The 20008-nt window shown below is 42.9% G+C and overlaps 1 protein-coding gene across 1 annotated transcript in view; it reads left to right on the top strand.

The window, feature by feature from the left end:
• LOC145400693 (cytochrome P450 9e2-like) overlaps positions 1–20008 on the top strand; it is a 120146-nt gene that overhangs the window by 40861 nt on the left and 59277 nt on the right. The window contains exon 3 of the mRNA XM_080273129.1: positions 489–707. Within this exon, the coding sequence (XP_080129255.1) occupies positions 489–707 (219 nt within the window). The remainder of the gene's footprint in view (positions 1–488; positions 708–20008) is intronic.

The raw sequence follows: 20008 nt of genomic DNA, 5'->3' as shown, positions 1-20008 counted from the left end.
TGCTCATGATTAAAACTGTTATCCTTACAGTTTGTAGGCTTTCCTTATTGCCTGATAACATGTATAATCTGAGGAAGGTAAGAGTGGGTAATGTTAGGGAGGCATGGGCAGCCCGTTCCCTGATGCATCCTACCCCTCAAACCACCTGACCAGAGGAAGGATTGAGTTTATGATCTAATGAACCCAGGCACGCTAACATCCATGAGATATAATTGATAATCATTTTGAAATACAAGGTGGCCCATTTATAATGTTACCCTTCCATTCCAATTGCTTTCTCGTGTGTTATGGGGATGGCCTAGTCAGCCTTATCAGTGTCTTACTTGTATCATTCATTTCTTATTCCCAGTGCCACATCCACTCCCATAACAGCAGACTGAGGCATCCCTGCAGCACATAAGGTATCATGTGAGTATATGATGGAATGTTCTTTACGGGCCACCCTCTGTAAATTCAAGGGTTAGCTGTGACCCCTCAAAAACTTTCAGTGCTGCAAGACAGGACTGTGGTGGCGCAGAGTATTCTCTTCCTGATCGCTGGATATGAAAACACTGCTTCAGTCCTCGCCTACGCTTCCCACCTGTTGGCCAAAAATCCAGAGCAGCTGCGGCGGCTTCGACAGGAAGTTCGGGATCTGGTCAAGGAAGGAGGGGAGCTGACTTACCAGGGTGTTATGGAGGCTAAGCTTCTCGATGCCTGTATCATGGGTAAGTGTCACGGCAATGTACTTTGCATATATATATATATATATATATATATATATATATATATATATATATATTGCCAGACGCCTCAATCTCATTTGGGGTGGCCACAAACAAATCGCCTCCAAGTCGCCCTGTCCCCTGCCATTTCACTGCCCTGCTCCCAACTCACACCCCCCTCTCTCATATGCCTCTCCACCAGATCCCTCCATCTCATCCTCGGCCTCCCCCTCCCTCTTCCCCCCTCCACCTCACTCACATACACTCTCTTCGTCAGTCTTTCACCCTCCATCCTCTCCACATGGCCAAACCACCTCAGTGTGTTCCTCATAACGCTTCCTATCACATCCACACCACAACGCTTCTTTATATCCTCATTCGTCAGCCTGTCTCTCCATGTGACTCCACAGGCTCTTCTTAAATAACTCATTTCCACTGCTCTCACTCTTGACTTGTGTCCTTCCAACAACGTCCAAGCTTCACTTCCATACGTTAGAGTTGGTATCACAATACTGTCATGTAGTAACTTTTTCACTTCCATGCTCACTTCCCTGTTTCTTATCACTGCTTTCAAAGAACCAGCAACTTTTCTTCCCTGTTGTACCCTTTCAAGCACTTCACCCTCCAAACCTCCATCCTTACTCATCACACTACCAAAGTACTTAAACGTACTCACATTTTCCAATTCCTCACCATCCAACCTCGCTGTACTTTCACTGACTTCACCTCTCTCAAGAACCATCACTTTACTCTTCCCTACATTCACCTTTAGATTCCGTTTCTTACACACTCTCCCAGACTCATCCACCAAGCTTTGCAGCTCCCCTTCGTCTTCACTCAACAACACAGTATCATCTGCAAACAACAGTACAGGGAGTTTCCAAACACTACCCTCTCTCACCAGGGCTACTCCAACATCCACTACCCTACCTTGTACCTCTTTTATTACCCCATCCATGTACAGATTGAACAACTATGGAGACATGACATCTCTGTTTCAACCCAACTTTCACAGAGAAAAATTCACTTAGTTCACCATCCACACGCACTGCAGCCTTCGCACCATCGTACATACTCTTCACAGCATTCAACAACTTCCCATCTACTCCATATATTCTTAACAGTTTCCACAATCCTTGTCTATCCACCCTGTCATATGCTTTCTCCAAATCCATGAAAGCCGCATACAACTTCTTTCCCTTCTCTAGAAACTTTTCCACTGAAGATCTAAGAATGAATATCTGATCTACACAACCTCTTCCCTTCCTAAAGCCTCCCTGTTCTTCTCCAAATATTTTCTCTGTTCTTTCTCTAACTCTGTCAGTAAGTATCCTACCATACACTTTTCCTATTACACTAAGAAGACAAATGCCCCTATGATTACCACACACTTCTTTTTCCCCTTTTCCTTTGTACAAGGGAATAATTATACCTGACTTCTAATCCTCCGGGACTCTACCTTCCTCCTAGGCCAATCTGTACATCTTCCACATCCATTCTACTACTATCTCTCCCCCATGCTTCAGCATTTCACCACACACTGCATCAATTCCTGGGGCTTTCCCCGATTTAACTTTCTTCATTGCTTCCACAACTTCTATCCTACTGATTTCTTCCTGTCTTCTCACCTCCCTCCTTCTCCCAGCCATTCCCCAGCCACTTATACTCGCATTACTTCCATCCTATATGTTCAACAATTCCTTAAAGTGTTCTCTCCATCTGCTCACTTTTTCTTCCTTCTCCACAAGTAATCTACCATTTTTATCTTTCACTCCCCTGCTAACTTCACTTCCACCCTGTCTTACTCTTTTCACCTCTTTCCAGAACATTTTCTTACAGTCCCTCCACTTTACACTCAAATTCCTTCCAAATTCCTCATCCACTGTCTTCTTACTCTCTCTTACTAATCTTTTCACCTCTCTCTTTCTTTCTACATATAACTCTCTCTTCTGCCTCTCAACTTCTTCCACGCCCCTATTTCTCATCCATTCATTGTATGCTTTCTTCTTTTGTGCCACAGCCTGTCTCACCTCTTCAGTTCACCACGCTGTTCCTTGCACCCCCCCTCCGTCTTCTCTTCCTTCCACACACCACATCACATGCTGCACATATTTCTTCTGTAAATATCCTACGCACACCTTCCACGTCTCCTATCTGCTCCAATTCATATTTGCCCAATCGTTCCTCCACTTCTCTCTTATACTCTGCCTTTTTCTCATCCTCTTGTAACCTTTCCACTCTTCTTGCAACTACTCCTTCCTCTCGTCTTTCCCTTCTTCTATTCCTCCATCTTACTTGAATCCTAATTCTGGCCACCACCAAGTAGTGGTCAGAAAGTCTACTCCCCCAACCTCTATAAGCTCTTGCATCCATTACACATCTTCGCATCCTTTCATCCACACACACATAATCAATCATTGCCTTCCTTTCATTCAGTTCACCACCCACCCTTCTCATCAGTCGCCATGTACACCTGTGGATCATTTTATGCCTGAAGAGGGTATTGGCTATCACCAACCCCCTCCCGGCACAAATGTCCACTAACGCACTCCCATTCTCATCTATCTCAGCAGGCACACCCCACTCACCAACTATTCCATCCACCTTCACATTCCCAACTTTACCATTCATATCACCGATCAAAAACACTCTCTCACTCCTTCCAAAATTTTCCATGCACACTTCTACATTTGTCCAGAACTCTTCTCTCACTCTTCTAGCATGATCTTGCGTTGGCGCATACACACACACAATCGCCCACATTTGTATTCCAACTTTCAACTTTACCCACACAATCCTTGACTCAACTGATCCATACTCTCTTATGCTCTTCCATCTTTTACTCACAACTATACATACTCCTTCCTTTGCCCTCTCATTCTCAGCTACTCCTGCACATATACCCTATCCATACTCCCATTCTCTCACACTTTCTCCTCCCCATTTTGTTTCAGTTATTCCACATACATCCACTTTCGCACCTTCAAGCTCCTGGACAATCTCTCTCTCTTTCACCTCATCATTCGCACCTCTTACATTCCATGTACCCCTTACCAAGTCCTTTGTCCAGTCCTGGGTCGTCATCGTTTGGTCAGTCCTTGTCCGAGGCTTCTTGTTTGTTTTTTTAGGTAGTTGTTTTCTGGGGAGGGGCACTAACCCTCCGCCAACCCTTTTAGTCGCCTTTTACGACAAGCAGGGATACTGGGGGAGTATTCTTGAAAAAAAACCCTACCCCCAGGGGGGGGATATATATATATATATATATATATATATATATATATATATATATATATATATATATATATATATATATATATATATATATATATTTAAATAACAGAATGCAGGAAGGAAAAACAAATGAATAAAAAAAAATAATCCATACACCAGATTACTGGTGTCCTCTGTTCATAAAATATCTGCAACAGTTAGATTTGAACAGCTGTGGGTTGAAATTTGAAGGGAAGCAACTCTGGGGAAGCGAGTTTAAGAGAGATGCAGTTCGGGGAATGAAAGAATTCTGATAGGCAGAAGTTCTGCAATATAGCTGAGTGACATTCCAATCATGAGCGCTACCAGATGCCCGTGAAGCACAAGGGAAGGCATGGAGAGGTGGCACCATGGACGCAACTTCGTCTGAGCATTTGCCATAAAAATATCTGGAATATAATGATAGTGAGCCAACATTCCATTTTGCTTGTAGGGGAGGTAGTTTATTTGTAATGGCAGGGTTGTTAATAATCCTAACATCTTTGTTCTGAATTATGTCTAATTGTTTTAATGCAATCTCTCCACATCCATTCCACAAGAGTGAGGAATATTCAAGCTGAGAGTGCACATGACTCTTATAAGTTATAACTAACTGCTTGTCAGTGAAGAAGTTACGGACTCTGTACAATAATCCAAGTTTTTTTTAGGCAGTTTTAGCAAGTGATCTAACACGAGAGGTCCAGCTGAGGGCATTGTTAAGTGAGATGCCAAGAATTTCAATACTTTTGGAGATGGGAATATTAGTAGCACTGCTGGTAATGTACGAATCTGGCAATATCTGTCTATTAGTAAATTGTACAGTATATATTTAGTTTTATAGCATTAAATGAGACAAGGTTGTTTTGTCCTCATTCACTGATCATAGATAGGTCTTGATTTATGGAGATGGCTGTATCGAGTTGAGAGGTAGTTATTAGACTTTGTAAATGGGTGTCTAAGTGTGAATGAACTATGTAGTGTTGGGTCATCTGCATATGAGTGGATGGGATTGTGGATGACAGATAAGAGATCATTAATATGAACCAAGAATAGGGTTGGCACCAGAACTGATCCCTGCGGCGCGCCGGGGTTAATTGAGTGAAAATTGGAATATACATCATCTACTTTTACTCATTTTTTCCTGTCAATGATAAATGAAGAAATCAAAGGAACAAAAGACATTAGTCCACAGCTAGGGAGTTTGGACAGCAGGGAACGGTGCCATACTCTGTCAAAAGCTTTAGAAATATCAAGGGCTACTGCATGAGTTTCTCCATGTAGGTCAATTGATTGATGAATGGTATGAGTTAGGTGATTGAGTATGTCAATGGTGATCTATCGTGGCAAAAACCATATTGTCTATCACTAACTAAGTTGTTGGATTCAAGATGTTTAACAATGTGCTTATTAATTAAAGTTTCAAGGACCTTACCAAGAGAAGATGTGACAGCTATTGGTCTGTAATCAGAGGGGTCAGAGGAACTTCCTTTCTTCGGAACTGGGTGGATATTGGCTTCTTTCCATGAATTTGGGAATGAAGAAGTACGTATGCATAGTCTGAACAATTTAGCTAGAACAGAGGCAAGTTCAGGGGAACACTTTTTCAAAACAATTTGCGGAATATATATATATATATATATATATATATATATATATATATATATATATATATATATATATATATATATATATATATATACAGTATATAGTATATAGAATATATACTGTATGTATTAAGTATACACAATATACGTATATAGACACACCCATACATATATATATATATATATATATATATATATATATATATATATATATATATATATATATATATATATATATATATATATATATATATATATATATATATATATATATATATATATATATATATATATATATATATATATATATTTTTCTTGGAGGTATATAAGATTGAAAGCTATGGCACATTCTCCTTTACTGGTTTTCTTATGTACGGTTTCTATTGCCGTACATTTTTTGGTGATCTTGAAGTTTCATTAGGAGTTCCCCAAATGGCAGCAAAGTTTCAGAACTATCTTATTCCATTTTCAGGCTGGATCTAATCGTTCTGTCGTTGTTGTTTTGTTAAGATTCGTTCAACCTTTAAGAATAGTATGGACCAAGGCACAGAGTGGAGAGCCTGCCGGAGGTATCTGAAGTTACAGTGGAGGTTCCTCTAGAAGAACTGCTGGGGCTGGTTAATTTTGAAAAGAGATCTGGGTCTGTCTCTTTGAGACGTGCTAAAAGTTTGTCCGGGTCAAGGGCCGTCTTGATGTTTTCTATCTCTGCTTTGTTGATGTTCTTGCGAGGTGGGAGGTGATGGTCGCGGACTGTGGAAGTGGAGGGTGCAGGGTCTTCAGTGTCCATTGTCATGGGGTTTTTAAAATAAATGCTAATATTTTTTAAATGACAATAATGTTCAATAATATTGAAGAGCAGGAACAAGATTGTCTTACTAAATCAAGCAACGATTACTTTACGCTGGCTTGCTTCGCACGATTCTCTAAGAACGAGAATTTATAAACTTTCTCAACAGTACACAGCAGAGACTAATTACTCAATTGCTGTTTATTAGTACCGTTAACCTCTGGAGAAAGTTACTTCACCCCTGACAATAAAAAACTAATACTAATAATAGTATCAGGTTCTTGCTGATGCTTAACTCCTAGGAGGCACAACGGATTTTAAACTTAATACAACAAGACTGGCCTAAGTACCAGTTATGAAGGCAAAACGTTTATGCAAGCTAGGAGCTATAAGAGGAATGAGCTTAATTGTGGAGAAATGAAACAAGAGTTTACATTACATTAAGCTCAAGAAAAAGAACTGTTAAATTTATTGATTACAAAATAAATTTAACGTTACATTTCAAAATCAAATTAATGAGATCGCACTCACTCACTCACTCAAGAGCTAAATTCTTACTCCTAGGAAAAACACCTTAAATAAACTCTTAAGTCTAGGAAAAACGAAAAGAAATACTGATCAATGAATGTGGTGTATCACCCAAAGAAGGGTGGGAGTCTGGAGAACTGTAGTCTAGTGGAGCCTGGGTTGACCTCTCACTTCTGGAGCACAGAACCTCACTCCGTCACAACAGACACTGGACTGAGTAAACTCGTGGGGAATAGGGAGCGATAGGGCCGCATTTTTTTAACGGCTAGAGTGAGCGAAACGCGCCCAAAACAAATCGCTCAGCGGAAGCGCTAATGTCTCACACAAAGACGATCACGTATGACATTGAAAAATTGATTTGAAAAGGCTCCCGTCTGAATGAGCGGTTACTGAACTATAAACTGGGATTCCACTTGAGTTTGTGGTTTCCCACAAAAGCCAATGTCACTAGCCAACTCGTGACATTACGCCCCATGAAAATCAAATCTTTCTTTCTTCAGAAAGATTTCAATATACATACATATAAATCCTAACTCAGTCACACAAGATTCACACTGTGGTGTGTGTGCTATCCTGCTACAGGAGAAAGTTGCAGTTGCCAGTGAGCGAAAAAACCTCGTATTTATGTTAATAGAAGCAAGCTTGAGGGAAAAACTCCTTGACGACGGTGAAAATCCTGTACAGTACTCAGGTCAAACTGAGCGAAAGTTCGCTACATTTACACTGACAACTAATTGTTGTGTAGCGTGGTGTATGTAATACACGGTGTAGGTGTGACAGTTGTAGTGTAACTGTACCTACGTGTAAAATGACATAGTAAATATTAATAATATGGCGACAACGAAGGCAGAGGAGAAGAGGCAGCAGCGTGCGGCAGATGATCAGCTGGCCCGCACAGCAAAACTGCTACACCCATTGCTGTACCTGCAAAATCAATTAAGGTGGAGCATCAAATGTGTCAATGAGACAAAATTCTTATTACGTTACAATTACTCTCTCTGCCTAGTAATCAGTACATGCTATGAAAAGTATGCTCTAGCTGAAAAATACGAGTGACAGCCTAAGCTTCGTACATTCGAGGTCGCCATTAATTACAGCACACGATTAGTGTCGGCAAATTGATGCAAACTCGGGGTTCCGTAGCCTCAAACTGCACACGGGTCATCAACCTGTGCCTTAACCTACAGTACTTATATTAATATCGGGAAGCTGAGAATCCTTGTGCAAACTTGGGCTTCCATAGCCTCGAGTCGCCTCTGTGGAGGTCTCTCATCCCCCTTAACCTACAGTACTTATATTAATATCGGGGAGCTGAGAATCCTTGTGCAAACTCGGGCTTACGTAGCCTCGAGTCGCCTCTGCGGAGTTCTCTCTCAAACTTTCCCCTTAACTTACGGTACATAATATGTATGTACAGGCCCTGGATATGATGTGTCCTGTGGGGCCAATGGGCGAGACGTCAGGTCTGCACCCACTTCACCACTACCCCGTGTCTCAACTGTCTCAGAGATTACGGGTGTGGTTATGAACGGCACAGGAAGGACATGTCCCTGATTAGTGGTGTTACTTTGACACACACTGCATGAACGCACAAAACTATCTATGTCTCGTCCCATCCCTGGCCAGAAAAAGTCAGCTCGGATACGGCCCTGGGTCTTCCTTTTGCCCATGTGACCTCCTGAGGCTGAACAATGACCTCATTGTAACACTACTAGGCAGTACTTGGCGGGAACGACAAACTGCAGTCGAACCTCGCCCTCGGGTGTTCGTGACTCACGGTAGAGCCGTCCTTGTTTGCAAAGGAACTTGGCTCGACCTCCCCGTGAATACTTAATCACTCGACCCTTTAGTTTGTTCCACACGGCAGCAAGTGTCGGGTCAGAATGTTGTTCTTGTACAACAAGTTGGCTACACATCAGATCTTGTGGCGATTCAATGATCACTGGGGTGACACAGTCTGGAGCCTCAGTCATGGCTCGTGTTACCGCAGCCGAAGTCTGAGTAGCGTCATGTTCGGTGCAACTATCCTTGACACCGAAAATGTTGCCTATGATGAGGTCAAATAAAGGTTCTGGCATGACAACTGCGAGTGTCGTACCAGTATAAAATGGAGATGCCACCTGGATACATGTCTCAGGGAACAATCTCACTGATCCATCAATAAGGTCTGCATGGATCTGTCGACCTGTATACTGCTCAGGCCGAACTAAACTCTGCTTGACAGAGCAACCTGAGGACCCATTGTCTCTCAGGACCTTCACAGGGATGCCTCCCACAAACCCTGGCTGAACAAGGGAGGTACTGTCACCTGTGGGAGGGCCTGTGGAGGAAGCAGCTAGCCACTCATGAGGCTGCTGAATTGATGCAGCAAACATTGTGCCTTGAGAATTATATACTTGAGGGGTTGTACTCACTGCCTGGGAAGATGGAACATTGGCCATCTGTGGAGGGGGGTTCACTGTCACTGTGGGACTAGTGAACTGTGGGGGAATACCCATACTGGTAGGGACGTGACCACCGTGCTGCTGCTGAGGAATGAAGGCTGTGTTCGCTTCCTGCCTCTTTTGAGCTGGTGGTGAAAAAGTTTGTCCCGATGGTCGGTTGCGTGGCTGATACTGCTGCTGGTTAGGGTACTTGTTGTACCTCTTCCACTCAGGTTTCTGAGTGTTTTGCCCCTGGTCCTTCCACTGTGGTTTTGGACCTTGGCCATTATTCTGAGAATGGCCTTGTTGCTGGGGTTCAGTCTGAGACGATTTCCCAGATTTATCAGGTTTTCTGTTCCAGGTGTTTTGCTTACGAGTTTGATACCCGTATGCGGTAAAGAATGCGTCAGCCTTTTCTACCATTTGGCTGGCATCTTTCACCTGGCAGATCTTAAGCTGTGCTATGAGCTCAGCAGCCCACGACCTCTCTAGCTGTGTACGCAGTATAAGGCCAATTATCCCCTCACGCGTGGAAGGAGTTTCATCTTTCTCCATCCACTCATTTAAGTAAGCAGTGAGACGATCGAGGAACTGAACAGCTGTCTCCTTGTCTTGGAGATGAGCTCGCATGAACTGAACTTTGGCGTTGTCTACTGTGAGACCATACGCCTTAATGAGTGCAGCTTTCAAGATCTCATACGTGAGATTGTCTCCACGAATTCTGTGGAAAATATCGAGGGCAGGGCCCTCAAATAAACTTAGAAATTGGAGCCGCTTAGCTGCCTCATCCAGTTGATACATGTCTGCCATGTCCTCAAAACGAGCTATGTATGGCTCGATTCGCTCGCCTTCCTTGTATGAAGGAAGCTTGATGCGTGGGGTCGCCAGGACATGTGCTGGGAGAATGCTCGTGGAGCTTGGACCAACTGCACCGGATGTGTCTGAAGCCAAGGAATCTCGCTTGAGCTTCAGCACTTCAAGTTCATGTTTTTCGCGTGCTTCTCGCTCGGCACGTTCATGTTCTCGTTCTCTCTCTCGTTCCTCACGCTGTTCTCGCTCGTGTTCTAAGTTGAGTTCGCATTGTTTCTGCTCGTGTTCACGTTGTTCTCGCTCGTATTCACGCTGTTCTCGCTCGTGTTCGCGTTGGATTCTACGCTCGTCACGAGCATCTTTCTCACGTTCCTGCTTGATATTAAACCGTGAGAGGACGCAGGTTTGTATTTTTTCTGGGTCAGTGAGGCCCATTAATTTAGCTTCCTGTACATAGACACTGGCTGCCATGGTGCTAATTTACTAAGCAGTGATGTCCCGTCCTGTGATATGCTGTGTTGAGACAGACTGACCCTGTCCCTGTTCCTCATGCCACTCACTCTGCTTCTCCATCTCAGCCTTCTGTTCGCTCCATCTCTCTAAATGATATCCCTGCAGCTACCTCATACTTACAGGCTGCTGCTGCATCTCAGCCAGTAAAGCCTAAACCGAGGTCCAACAAGTTGCATGCTCTAACCACCCTATCCAACCCGTCACGTCCTCATGTTCTTCCTACTTCTGCTCCAGCGAGGGAGAGAAGAGTAAGCTCTTCCTCAGAGATGTCTGAAGCCTTGACACTGATGATAAAATGGAGGTTTCCGATAGCAATCGCCCGGATAGGTGCCCCGGTTGTCACTCACCTGTTGGTGGGCGGACTAAAACGATTAGCATACTGGGCCCGTACTTATAAAACACTAAGACTGAGTCATAAGGCGAAAGTCTGTCCTAAATTCATAGGAGCGAGTCATAAGTCCTTATGTTCGACTTAAACTAAGTCATAGCTTAAGACCCCTCCCGAGTGGTTTTAGCGCTTCGGACGCGGCTTATGACTCGATCATAACAGTAAAGATGGCCGCCGCACCACAACAACAACAAATTCGCCAGCGCCAACCAAGACGTTTTCGTGAAAGGAAAGATGTGCTTAACGAGCTAAGTGATGCAGAACTGGTCAAGAGATATCGTTTGGACCGTGCAGGCATAATTTTTGTGACTGATTTTGTGTGGGAGATACTAACAAGACCAACGGCAAAAAACAAGGCTGTAACCCCCTTCAGCACGTGTATGTTCTCAAGATACAACTGTGCCAGCTTATATGTGGCATCGGGGGTCCAATTTTGCTTTCTGGAACGTTTGCTTGTTACATTGTTGGAGTTCTCCATGCTTGGATGGCGGTGGTGGTGTTTGTTTACAGGGTGGTGTGGAGAGGCAACATGTCCTCGTCCACAACACAAAGTGGTAAATTAATAATTCCTCAAAAATGCCGTTAATCTGTTTACTTTACCCTGAAAACATTTAAGAAAATATCGTAGTAATTTCTGATTTTTTGTAGCATCTTTTCTCTGTTGTTTTCTTAGATTTTTCTTCATTTTTCGAAACTTTCAAGGGCTACGCAGCGCCAACCGCTAACTCAGCAGCTTGTGACTTCGACTTAACAAAGTCTCGACTTAGTTATGATGAGGTGCTCCTTAAGTCTCACATTTATGACTTTCACCTAACTATGATGTAGTTTTTATAAGTACGGGCCCTGGCCCCCAACGTAAATCTTAAATCATCACATTCACTGTGTTGCTGTAGAATTTTATGACTCTTGGGAATAAATTACACAATATAGCATTCTTGCTGACTTTTCGCAGGCCAGACGTTATTTGTTTACAGGAGACACACTAGGTGGATCACCTTGATCCTCCACAGTACAAACACTATCATTCGTATAGAAGATATGATGGTCACGGAGTTGCCACACACACACACACAATTCACACCCACAACCGGAAGTGGTTCAAAATTCCACTCTGGAAGCTGTTGTGTGCGGAGTAAAATGTAATAACACGTATCTGTCTATCTGCTCTCTGTACTTTCCACCACATGGCCCCATTGATAGTGATGCTTTGAATTCACTGTTTGAGCATTTTCCTGGGAACAAGATGATGTTAAGTGACTTTAGTGCTCATCACTATCAGTGAAGTAGCCTGAGAATCGATGGTCGTGGGGAGCAAGCAGTTGACCTAATACTACAGTCCAACTTCTGTCTTCTGAACGATGGTAGAGTGACTCGTGTAGATGATCTTACTGGTAACTATCTGGCTATTGACTTACCTTTGGCCTCGCCTGGTATACATCAAGATTTATCAAGGGACCCTTATGACGACTCCTTGGGGAGTGATCATTTACCCATCTGTCTTTCTTATACATGCAACATTCTTTCGGACCCCCCACCTCCAAAATTAAACTATAAGAAAGCAGATTGGGGATCCTTCTCAAGGTTCGCCAATTTACATATATCTGGGAAAACCATAGATGTAAAACTCGAAAATTTAACCAATTCCACATTCCACGTGACTGTGGCTAGTATTCCCAAGACTTCTACAATTCATGCGAAGCATAGAGCACATTGGTGGACGCCGGATTGCTGACAAGCATTAACCCTAGATAGGTAATCTTTTTTTTGTTACATATTAGGTAACGTGGGGTCTGACGGACCCCACAGAAATAAGAATAAAAAAAAAAACTTCTGTTTGAGATATTTCAAAATGCTTCAACACACAAATAATTCAACCCCTTCTCTTTAAATAGGGCCAGAAGAAATAAAGTTTAATTGAAAAAAATATATATTTTTTTAAAGTTTATACAAAAATGATTAAATTTTAGGTATGCTAATTCTAAAATTAATCTTGCAAAACTGAAAAGTAATATCATGATTCCTTGGGTGGCCTGCAGTAGATCGATGTTGGGACCTTCTGTATACAAAAGGAGAAAGACAGCAAAATGAAATAACAAAAATCACAAGAGGGCTCAACTGAGGTTACATTATAGGTAATCTGGGGTCTAACATACCCCAATGGCTCTATAGAGCAAAATCAGAGCCAGGTACAGCTATGACCCCATCATCCCCATGAAGAGCATCGCTAGGCAGGAATGTAATGAGACGGACAGATCTGTAGACCTTATGCTCATATTTTTAAAAATCAGATTTTGGGGACTGGGGTTTCTGAGACCCCATATTACCTATCTAGGGTTAAGGAAACGCAATAAGAGGTACAGGATTTTTAATAGCCAGTCTACTGAGGAAACTCTTTACTGCATACAAACAGGCATGGGCTAAGGTTAGGAGAATAATAAGAAGGGCCAAACATGACCCCTAGAGATCTTTTTTGTCGACAGTGAATCGTTTTACCCCACTCAGTAAAGTCTGGTCCACTATTAAAATACTGAATAATAAAAGCCCTTACATCCCTGTTACCACACTACAGGTGAATAATAGCATTTATGACTATCCCGTGGACGTAGCTAACATTCTCGCTAGGAGTTTTTCTCGTGTAAGTGGCTCAGCCAAGTACGACCAGCGTTTTCAACACCATAAACGCGCAGCTTAGTTACAAATATTAGACTCTGCCACAGAAGACGTAGATTTCCCGTACAGCTCAGAGTTTACGGTTGATGAACTGCTCCTTGCCTTTAAATCCTGTAAAGACACCAGCCCTGGACCAGACACTATCACGTACAGTATGATCCAGCATCTTAATCAGGACAACCTGATTAAGCTGTTAGCATTGTACAATGAGCTTTGGACGTCCCGAACGTTCTCAAATTCATGGCACTAGGCGCACGACATACCGATACCCAAACAGGTTGATCGTCGGATGAATCCCACTTCATTTCGTCCTATTATGTTGACTTCTTGTCTAAGTGATTTCATGCAACGAATGGTTAATATTAGGCTTCTTTTTGGTTTAGAGTGGAAGAATTTGTTAAATGATCGACAATGTGGCTTCCATAAATACAGAAGTTCACTAGATCTTTAATGAATTTAGAGCATTGTATTTCAGAGGCATTTGCCAGTAAAGAATTAATGATGGGAGTGTCCTTGGACTTCCATAAAGCCTATGACATGACGTGGGCACACGGTATATTAATGAAGCTCTATACTTATGGTTTAAGAGGTAACTTGCCTATTTTTATTTCAAAACTCTTAAGGGACAGAACTTTCTCTGTCAAATTGACCCATACCATAACATTAGATATATTTATCCAAGAGAACAGGGTGCCTCAGGGGAGTGTGCTTTGTCCCACTTTATTTAATATTATGATCAATGATATTCTGTCATCAGGTCCCATCCCGAGGGATATTAAATACTCACTCTGTGCTGACGATTGTTCAATATGGCACTCTACCTGTAACGCACAATTCTCAGCTGGGCAGATTCAAGCAGCCCTTCATTCTCTCCAACAGTGGGCCTTGCAGTGGGGATTTAAGTTTTCCATCCTTAAGTGTGCCACTGTAGTTTCCATTAATCGTAACGTCCCTAATTTGTGATTGAGTTTGGATAATCAGGAGATATGTTTTCAGAATTCTGTAAAGTTTTTGGACGTCCATTTTGATCAGCTTTTGACCATCAAATTTCTTGTTAATAATCTGCTTGGTCGTTGTGATAAACCATTAAATGTCTTCAAGTACCTAACGGGTACTACTTGGGAGTGCTGACAGAAAATTTTTATTAATGGTGTACAAATCCATTATTAGATCCAAGCTAGACCATGGCACACAGGTGCATGGATCGGCATCCGATGCCACATTGAGGTGGTTGGATGTGTTGCAGAATAAATGCAGACAGGAGGAAACAGCTCCTGTGAAAAGAGTGGTGAAGCTGCAAGAGAGTGAGAAAAAGGCAAAGTCTAAGAGCATGGTGGAAGAAAGACTGGGAGGGTATGAGTTAGAGCAGATGAAAGGGGTGGAAGATGTATGTAAGATATTCACGGAAGAGATAGGTGCAGCGTGTGAGGTGGTTTGTGGAGTGAGGAGGAGATGCAGGGGTATGCAAGGGACAGCATGGTGGAATGATGAGGTGAAACGAGCTGTGGAACAAAAGATGTCATATAGTGACTGGCTAGCGAGTATAGGTAGGGGAGACGATAAGAGAGAGAAGAGAGAGGTATATGTGAGCAGGAGAAGGGAGGCAAAGAGATTGGTGAAGGAGCGTAAGAAGAGAGTGGATGAAGAATCTAAGTGTGAAATGGAGAGAGAATAAGAAATTGTTTTGGAAGGAGGTAAATAAAGTAAAACAGTGTGAAAGGGGAAATAGTAGGGGAGTGAAAGATGGGAAAAATAGATTGTTGGTGGAGAAGAGAGAGAATATGAGGAGATGGAAGGAGCACTTTGAGGAGAAGAGAGAGAATATGAGGATATGGAAGGAGCACTTTGAGGAGAAGAGAGAGAATATGAGGAGATGGAAGGAGCACTTTGAGGACAAGAGAGAGAATATGAGGAGATGGAAGGAACACTTTGAGAACAAGAGAGAGAATATGAGGAGATGGAAGGAGCACTTTGAGGATTTGTTGAATGTAGAGAGTGAGAACAGTGCGAGCATAAGTGGTTGGGGAATGGCTGGGAGAAGAAGAGATGAGAGGAGGGAGGAAGAGATCAGTAGAGAGGAAGTAGTTGATGCAATGAAGAAGATGAAGATGGGAAAGGCCCCAGGAATTGATGGAGTGTGTGGTAAAATGCTGAAGTATAGGGGTAAGATTGTTGTGGAGTGGATATGGAAGTTGTGTAGATTGGCTTGGGAAAAGGGAAGGGTTCCAGAGGACTGGAAATCAGGTATAATTGCTCCTTTATGCAAAGGAAAAGGGGAGAGAGAACTATGCGGTAACCAAAGGGATATTTGCCTTCTTAGTGTGACTGGAAAAAAATATGGTAGAATACTTAGTGATAGGGTTAGGCATACAACAGAGGAGCTAGTTGGAGAAGAGCAAGGGGGATTTAGGAAGGGAAAAGGGTGTGTAGATCAGATATTTGTTCTAAGATGTTTATCGAAGAAGTATCAAGAGCAGGGAAAGAAAGTGTATGCTGCCTTCATGGACTTGGGGAAAGCATATGACAGAGTAGACAGGCAAAGTATGTGGAAGGTATTAAGAATATATGGAGTGGATGGGAAATTGTTGAGTACTGTGAAGAGTATGTACGAGGGAGCTAGGCTACGGTGCGAGTGGATGGTTAGCTGAGTGAGGTCTTTGATCTAAATGTGGGATGGAAACAGGGATGTGTGATGTCTCCATGGCTGTTTAATATATTCATGGATGGGATTGTAAAGGAGGTGCAAGGTAGGGCAGTGGATGTGGGGGTGGGTCTAATAAATGAGAGTGAGGTGTGGAAGATCCCGGTGTTGCTTTTTGCTGATGATGCAGTATTGCTGAGTGAAGATGAATGGGAGTTGCAAGGTTTGGTGAATGAATTTGGGACTGTGTAAGAATAGGAATCTGAAAGTTAATGTAAACAAGAGTGAAGTTATGGTGTTTGAGAGGAATGAAGTCACAGAATGTACAGAGAGGTTGGATGGTGAGAGTATGGAGAATGTGAGTGCATTCAAGTACTTGGGTAGTGTGATGAGTAAGGATGGAAGTTTTGGGGATGAAGTGCTTGAAATGGTACAGCAGGGAAGTAAGGTTGTTAGTTCACTGAAAGCGGTGATGAGAAATGGGGAGGTGAGTATGGAAGTTAAGAAGTCACTGCATGACAGTACTGTGATCCCTACCCTGACGTATGGAAGCGAGGCATGGACTTTGCTAGATGGGAACAAGTCAAGAGTGAGAGCAGTGGAAATGAGTTACCTGATAGGAGCAAATGGAGTGACATGGAGGGACAGGTTGACGAATGAAGAAGTGAAAGGACGTTGTAGGGTGGATGTGGATGTAACTGAGAAAATTAGGAGAAATACACTGAGGTGGTTTGGACATGTGAAGAGAATGGAGAATGAAAGACTGAGTAAGAGGGTGTATGTAGGTGAAGTGGAGGGAGGGAGAGGGAGGGGGAGACCGAGGATGAGGTGGAGGGATGGAATTGAGAGGTATATGAGGGAGGGGGGAGTGAGTTGGGGGAGGGCAGTCAATGGTTTGTGACAGAGCGACTTGGAGGCGTTTTGTCTGCGGCCACCCATTGCGGGATTAGGGCGTCGGGCTATAGATAGATACATAGGTAGAATAGAACGTGTCATGGAGCCGTCAGGTGTACCCATGTAGCTCGCATGGAAGTGGAGGAGAATGTACTGTACAAACCCCTCTGTACTCGCCGCGACCATTGTTGCTGCCGTACGGCATCAGAACATACGGAAAAAAATGTTATCGGCAATTTGGCCCGTACCACCCCGCGTCAATACCATCTTACGCGGGGGGCTCGTCGGCCACTTGCCATTCACATCCACTTACTGACTCAGGAGCTTGGTGTGGACCTCACTGATTGTGACAAGTTGGTGTCTAAAAATATAGCGCCTTGGGAGCCTCCCGGCTTTGCTGTTGATGTATCATGGCTCCCAGCACCAAAGACCAAGGTGCTGGAGCCGAAGATCCACCACATGTTTTGTAACACCATCGTTCATCACATGGGGTCCCATCAATTATTCACCGATAGCTCTAAGTCGAGATTATGTGTGGGTGTTTGTGTGAGATCAACTGAATGTGTCCTCAGGTATCAGTTGCCGACTAACACATCTGTTTTCCTTAGAGCTTTACGCGACTGACAGAGCCATAGAATATGCTTTAAATTCTAGGCATGACTCATATGTCATATTTTCAGATTCAAGATCAGCCCTTCAGGCAGTAGCTTCTTGCACTACAGATTCTAATGAGGTCCAGGGCCGCATTGTTAATAAACTGCATTCGTGTGACAAGTCCTTCACACTGATCTGGGTGCCTGGTCATTGTAACTATGGCAATGAGCAGGCCGACTTACTTGCGAAATCGGCTGTGGAACTCGAGGAGATTTGGGACGTTCCTCGTGATCTACCGTCGAGTCTTTCCCTCGGAAAGAAATCAATAAATCTTCTGTGGCAGGGTCAGTGGACCAGAATTAACATTCCAACATGTAAGCCGTTCGTGGAAGGCTGGGCTACTGCAAATCGCACCAATCGCCCAAGGGAAAGAATACAAGAAAAACTGAGGATGAACTGTACACGGCTCACTCATATGTTGCCATATATTGAAAGACGATTTCTACCTCATTGTGACATCTGTGGTGCGGTATTATTTATCGGTCATATCATCCTGCACTGTCGGCGATTTATTCCTTAACATGCATCTCTTATAAATTTCTGCGGCGCTAAAGACGTCCCTTTCACGCTTTCCACCATCCTGGGTGATGGGGACATTGCTATGATTGATAAATTGGTGGCGTTTTTGAGGGAGACCGGATTGATCAGAGTGACGTATGTTTTTTACTTTGTGGTTATGGTTTTTGTTGACTGTAAATATGTATATATATTTAACTGGGGTTGACAGTTGACACCTTTGAAATAGTTCCTGCGTCTGACTGATCTATTTCTTACACTGATGTCCGCTACATTAAAACACGTGCCTCGCCTGACAGTCACCAGTTGATGAGTTCAAGTGTGCAATATAGAAAAGTATTGGGCATTTCCAGTCGATGGTGTTGTGTTGGACGAGGCACTGAATTTTTTTTATAAATATTTACATGAGTCCCATCTGTTTGTATAAGTTCTCTTATTTTTGGCTGACAGTTGACGTATATGGCATAGTTCTAGGACCATCTGATTCTTTCATTTACTGATGTCCACTATACTAAACCATATGCCTCGACTGACAGTCAGCAGGTGATGAGTTCAGGTACGAAATGTAAAGAGGCATTACATACCTGCAATCGATGGTGTTCTGTCGGTTTAGGTATTTTTTCCTATTAGAGTAGGTTTAGCTATTTGTATCTTTAGGCTTTAGTATAGGTTGGCGATTTTCTGTTAGGTTTATTAGCATTAGGATATTGGATTGGGTTTTCTGTTTTCACAAGGTTTTGTAATAAATAAATAAATAAATAAATAAATAAAGGTAGATAGATAGATAGAAAGATGGATGAAAACAGTGAAAGATGCAGGTATGGGTAGGTATGCAATGGAATGCCTGAAATTTGATGGCGTGACTATTGTTGACTGGTTAGTATGACTGTTGAATGTGTGCTTTGTGAAAGGTATGGTGCCGATTGACTGGGCAAGTGCTTGTTTGGTCCCGCTGTATAAAGGTAAGGGTGATAAGTATGAATGTACTAGCTTTAGGGGTATAAGTCTGTTGAGTGTTGTAGGTAAGGTGTATGGTTAGAGTGTTAATTAAGAGAGTTAAAGAGGGTACAGAGGGAGTGACTGGTGATAAGCAGTGTGGCTTAGGAGAGGGAAGGGATGCGTGGATCCGGTGTTTGCTGTGAGACAGGCTTGTGAAAAGTATTTAGTGAAAGGTAATGTGTTTTGGGCGATCATGGATTGAGAGAAAGCGTATGACAGAATTAATAGGGAGGCTTTGTGCACTGTTTTAAGATTGTATGGATTTGATGGTAGGTTGCTTAAAGGTGTGAAAAGTTCTTATGTAAATAGTAGAGCGTGTGTAAGAGTGGGAAATACTGTGAGTGATTGGTTTCCCGTGATAGTGGGGCTGCGGCAGGGATGTGTGATGTCGCCTTGGTTGTTTAATATTTATATCGATAATGTTGTAAGGGAGGTGAATGCAAGAGTGTTAGGTGGCGGTCTGAGTAAGGTGAATGCTGATGGTAGACAGTGGAATCTGAATAAGCTGCTGTTTGCAGATGCTACTGCACTGGTGGCTGATTCAGAGGAAAGATTGAGACAGTTGGTAGAGGAGTTTGGAAGGATGTATGAAAGGAGGAAATTGAAAGTAAATGAGAAAAAAAGTTAA

The sequence above is a fragment of the Coenobita brevimanus genome, chromosome 53 (genome assembly GCF_032717465.1).
Source record: "Coenobita brevimanus isolate Jiangsu-jjx chromosome 53, ASM3271746v2, whole genome shotgun sequence".
Taxonomy (NCBI): domain Eukaryota; kingdom Metazoa; phylum Arthropoda; class Malacostraca; order Decapoda; family Coenobitidae; genus Coenobita; species Coenobita brevimanus.
Note: the sequence above shows the minus strand (reverse complement) of the source record. Positions and strands in the feature narration are given on the sequence as shown.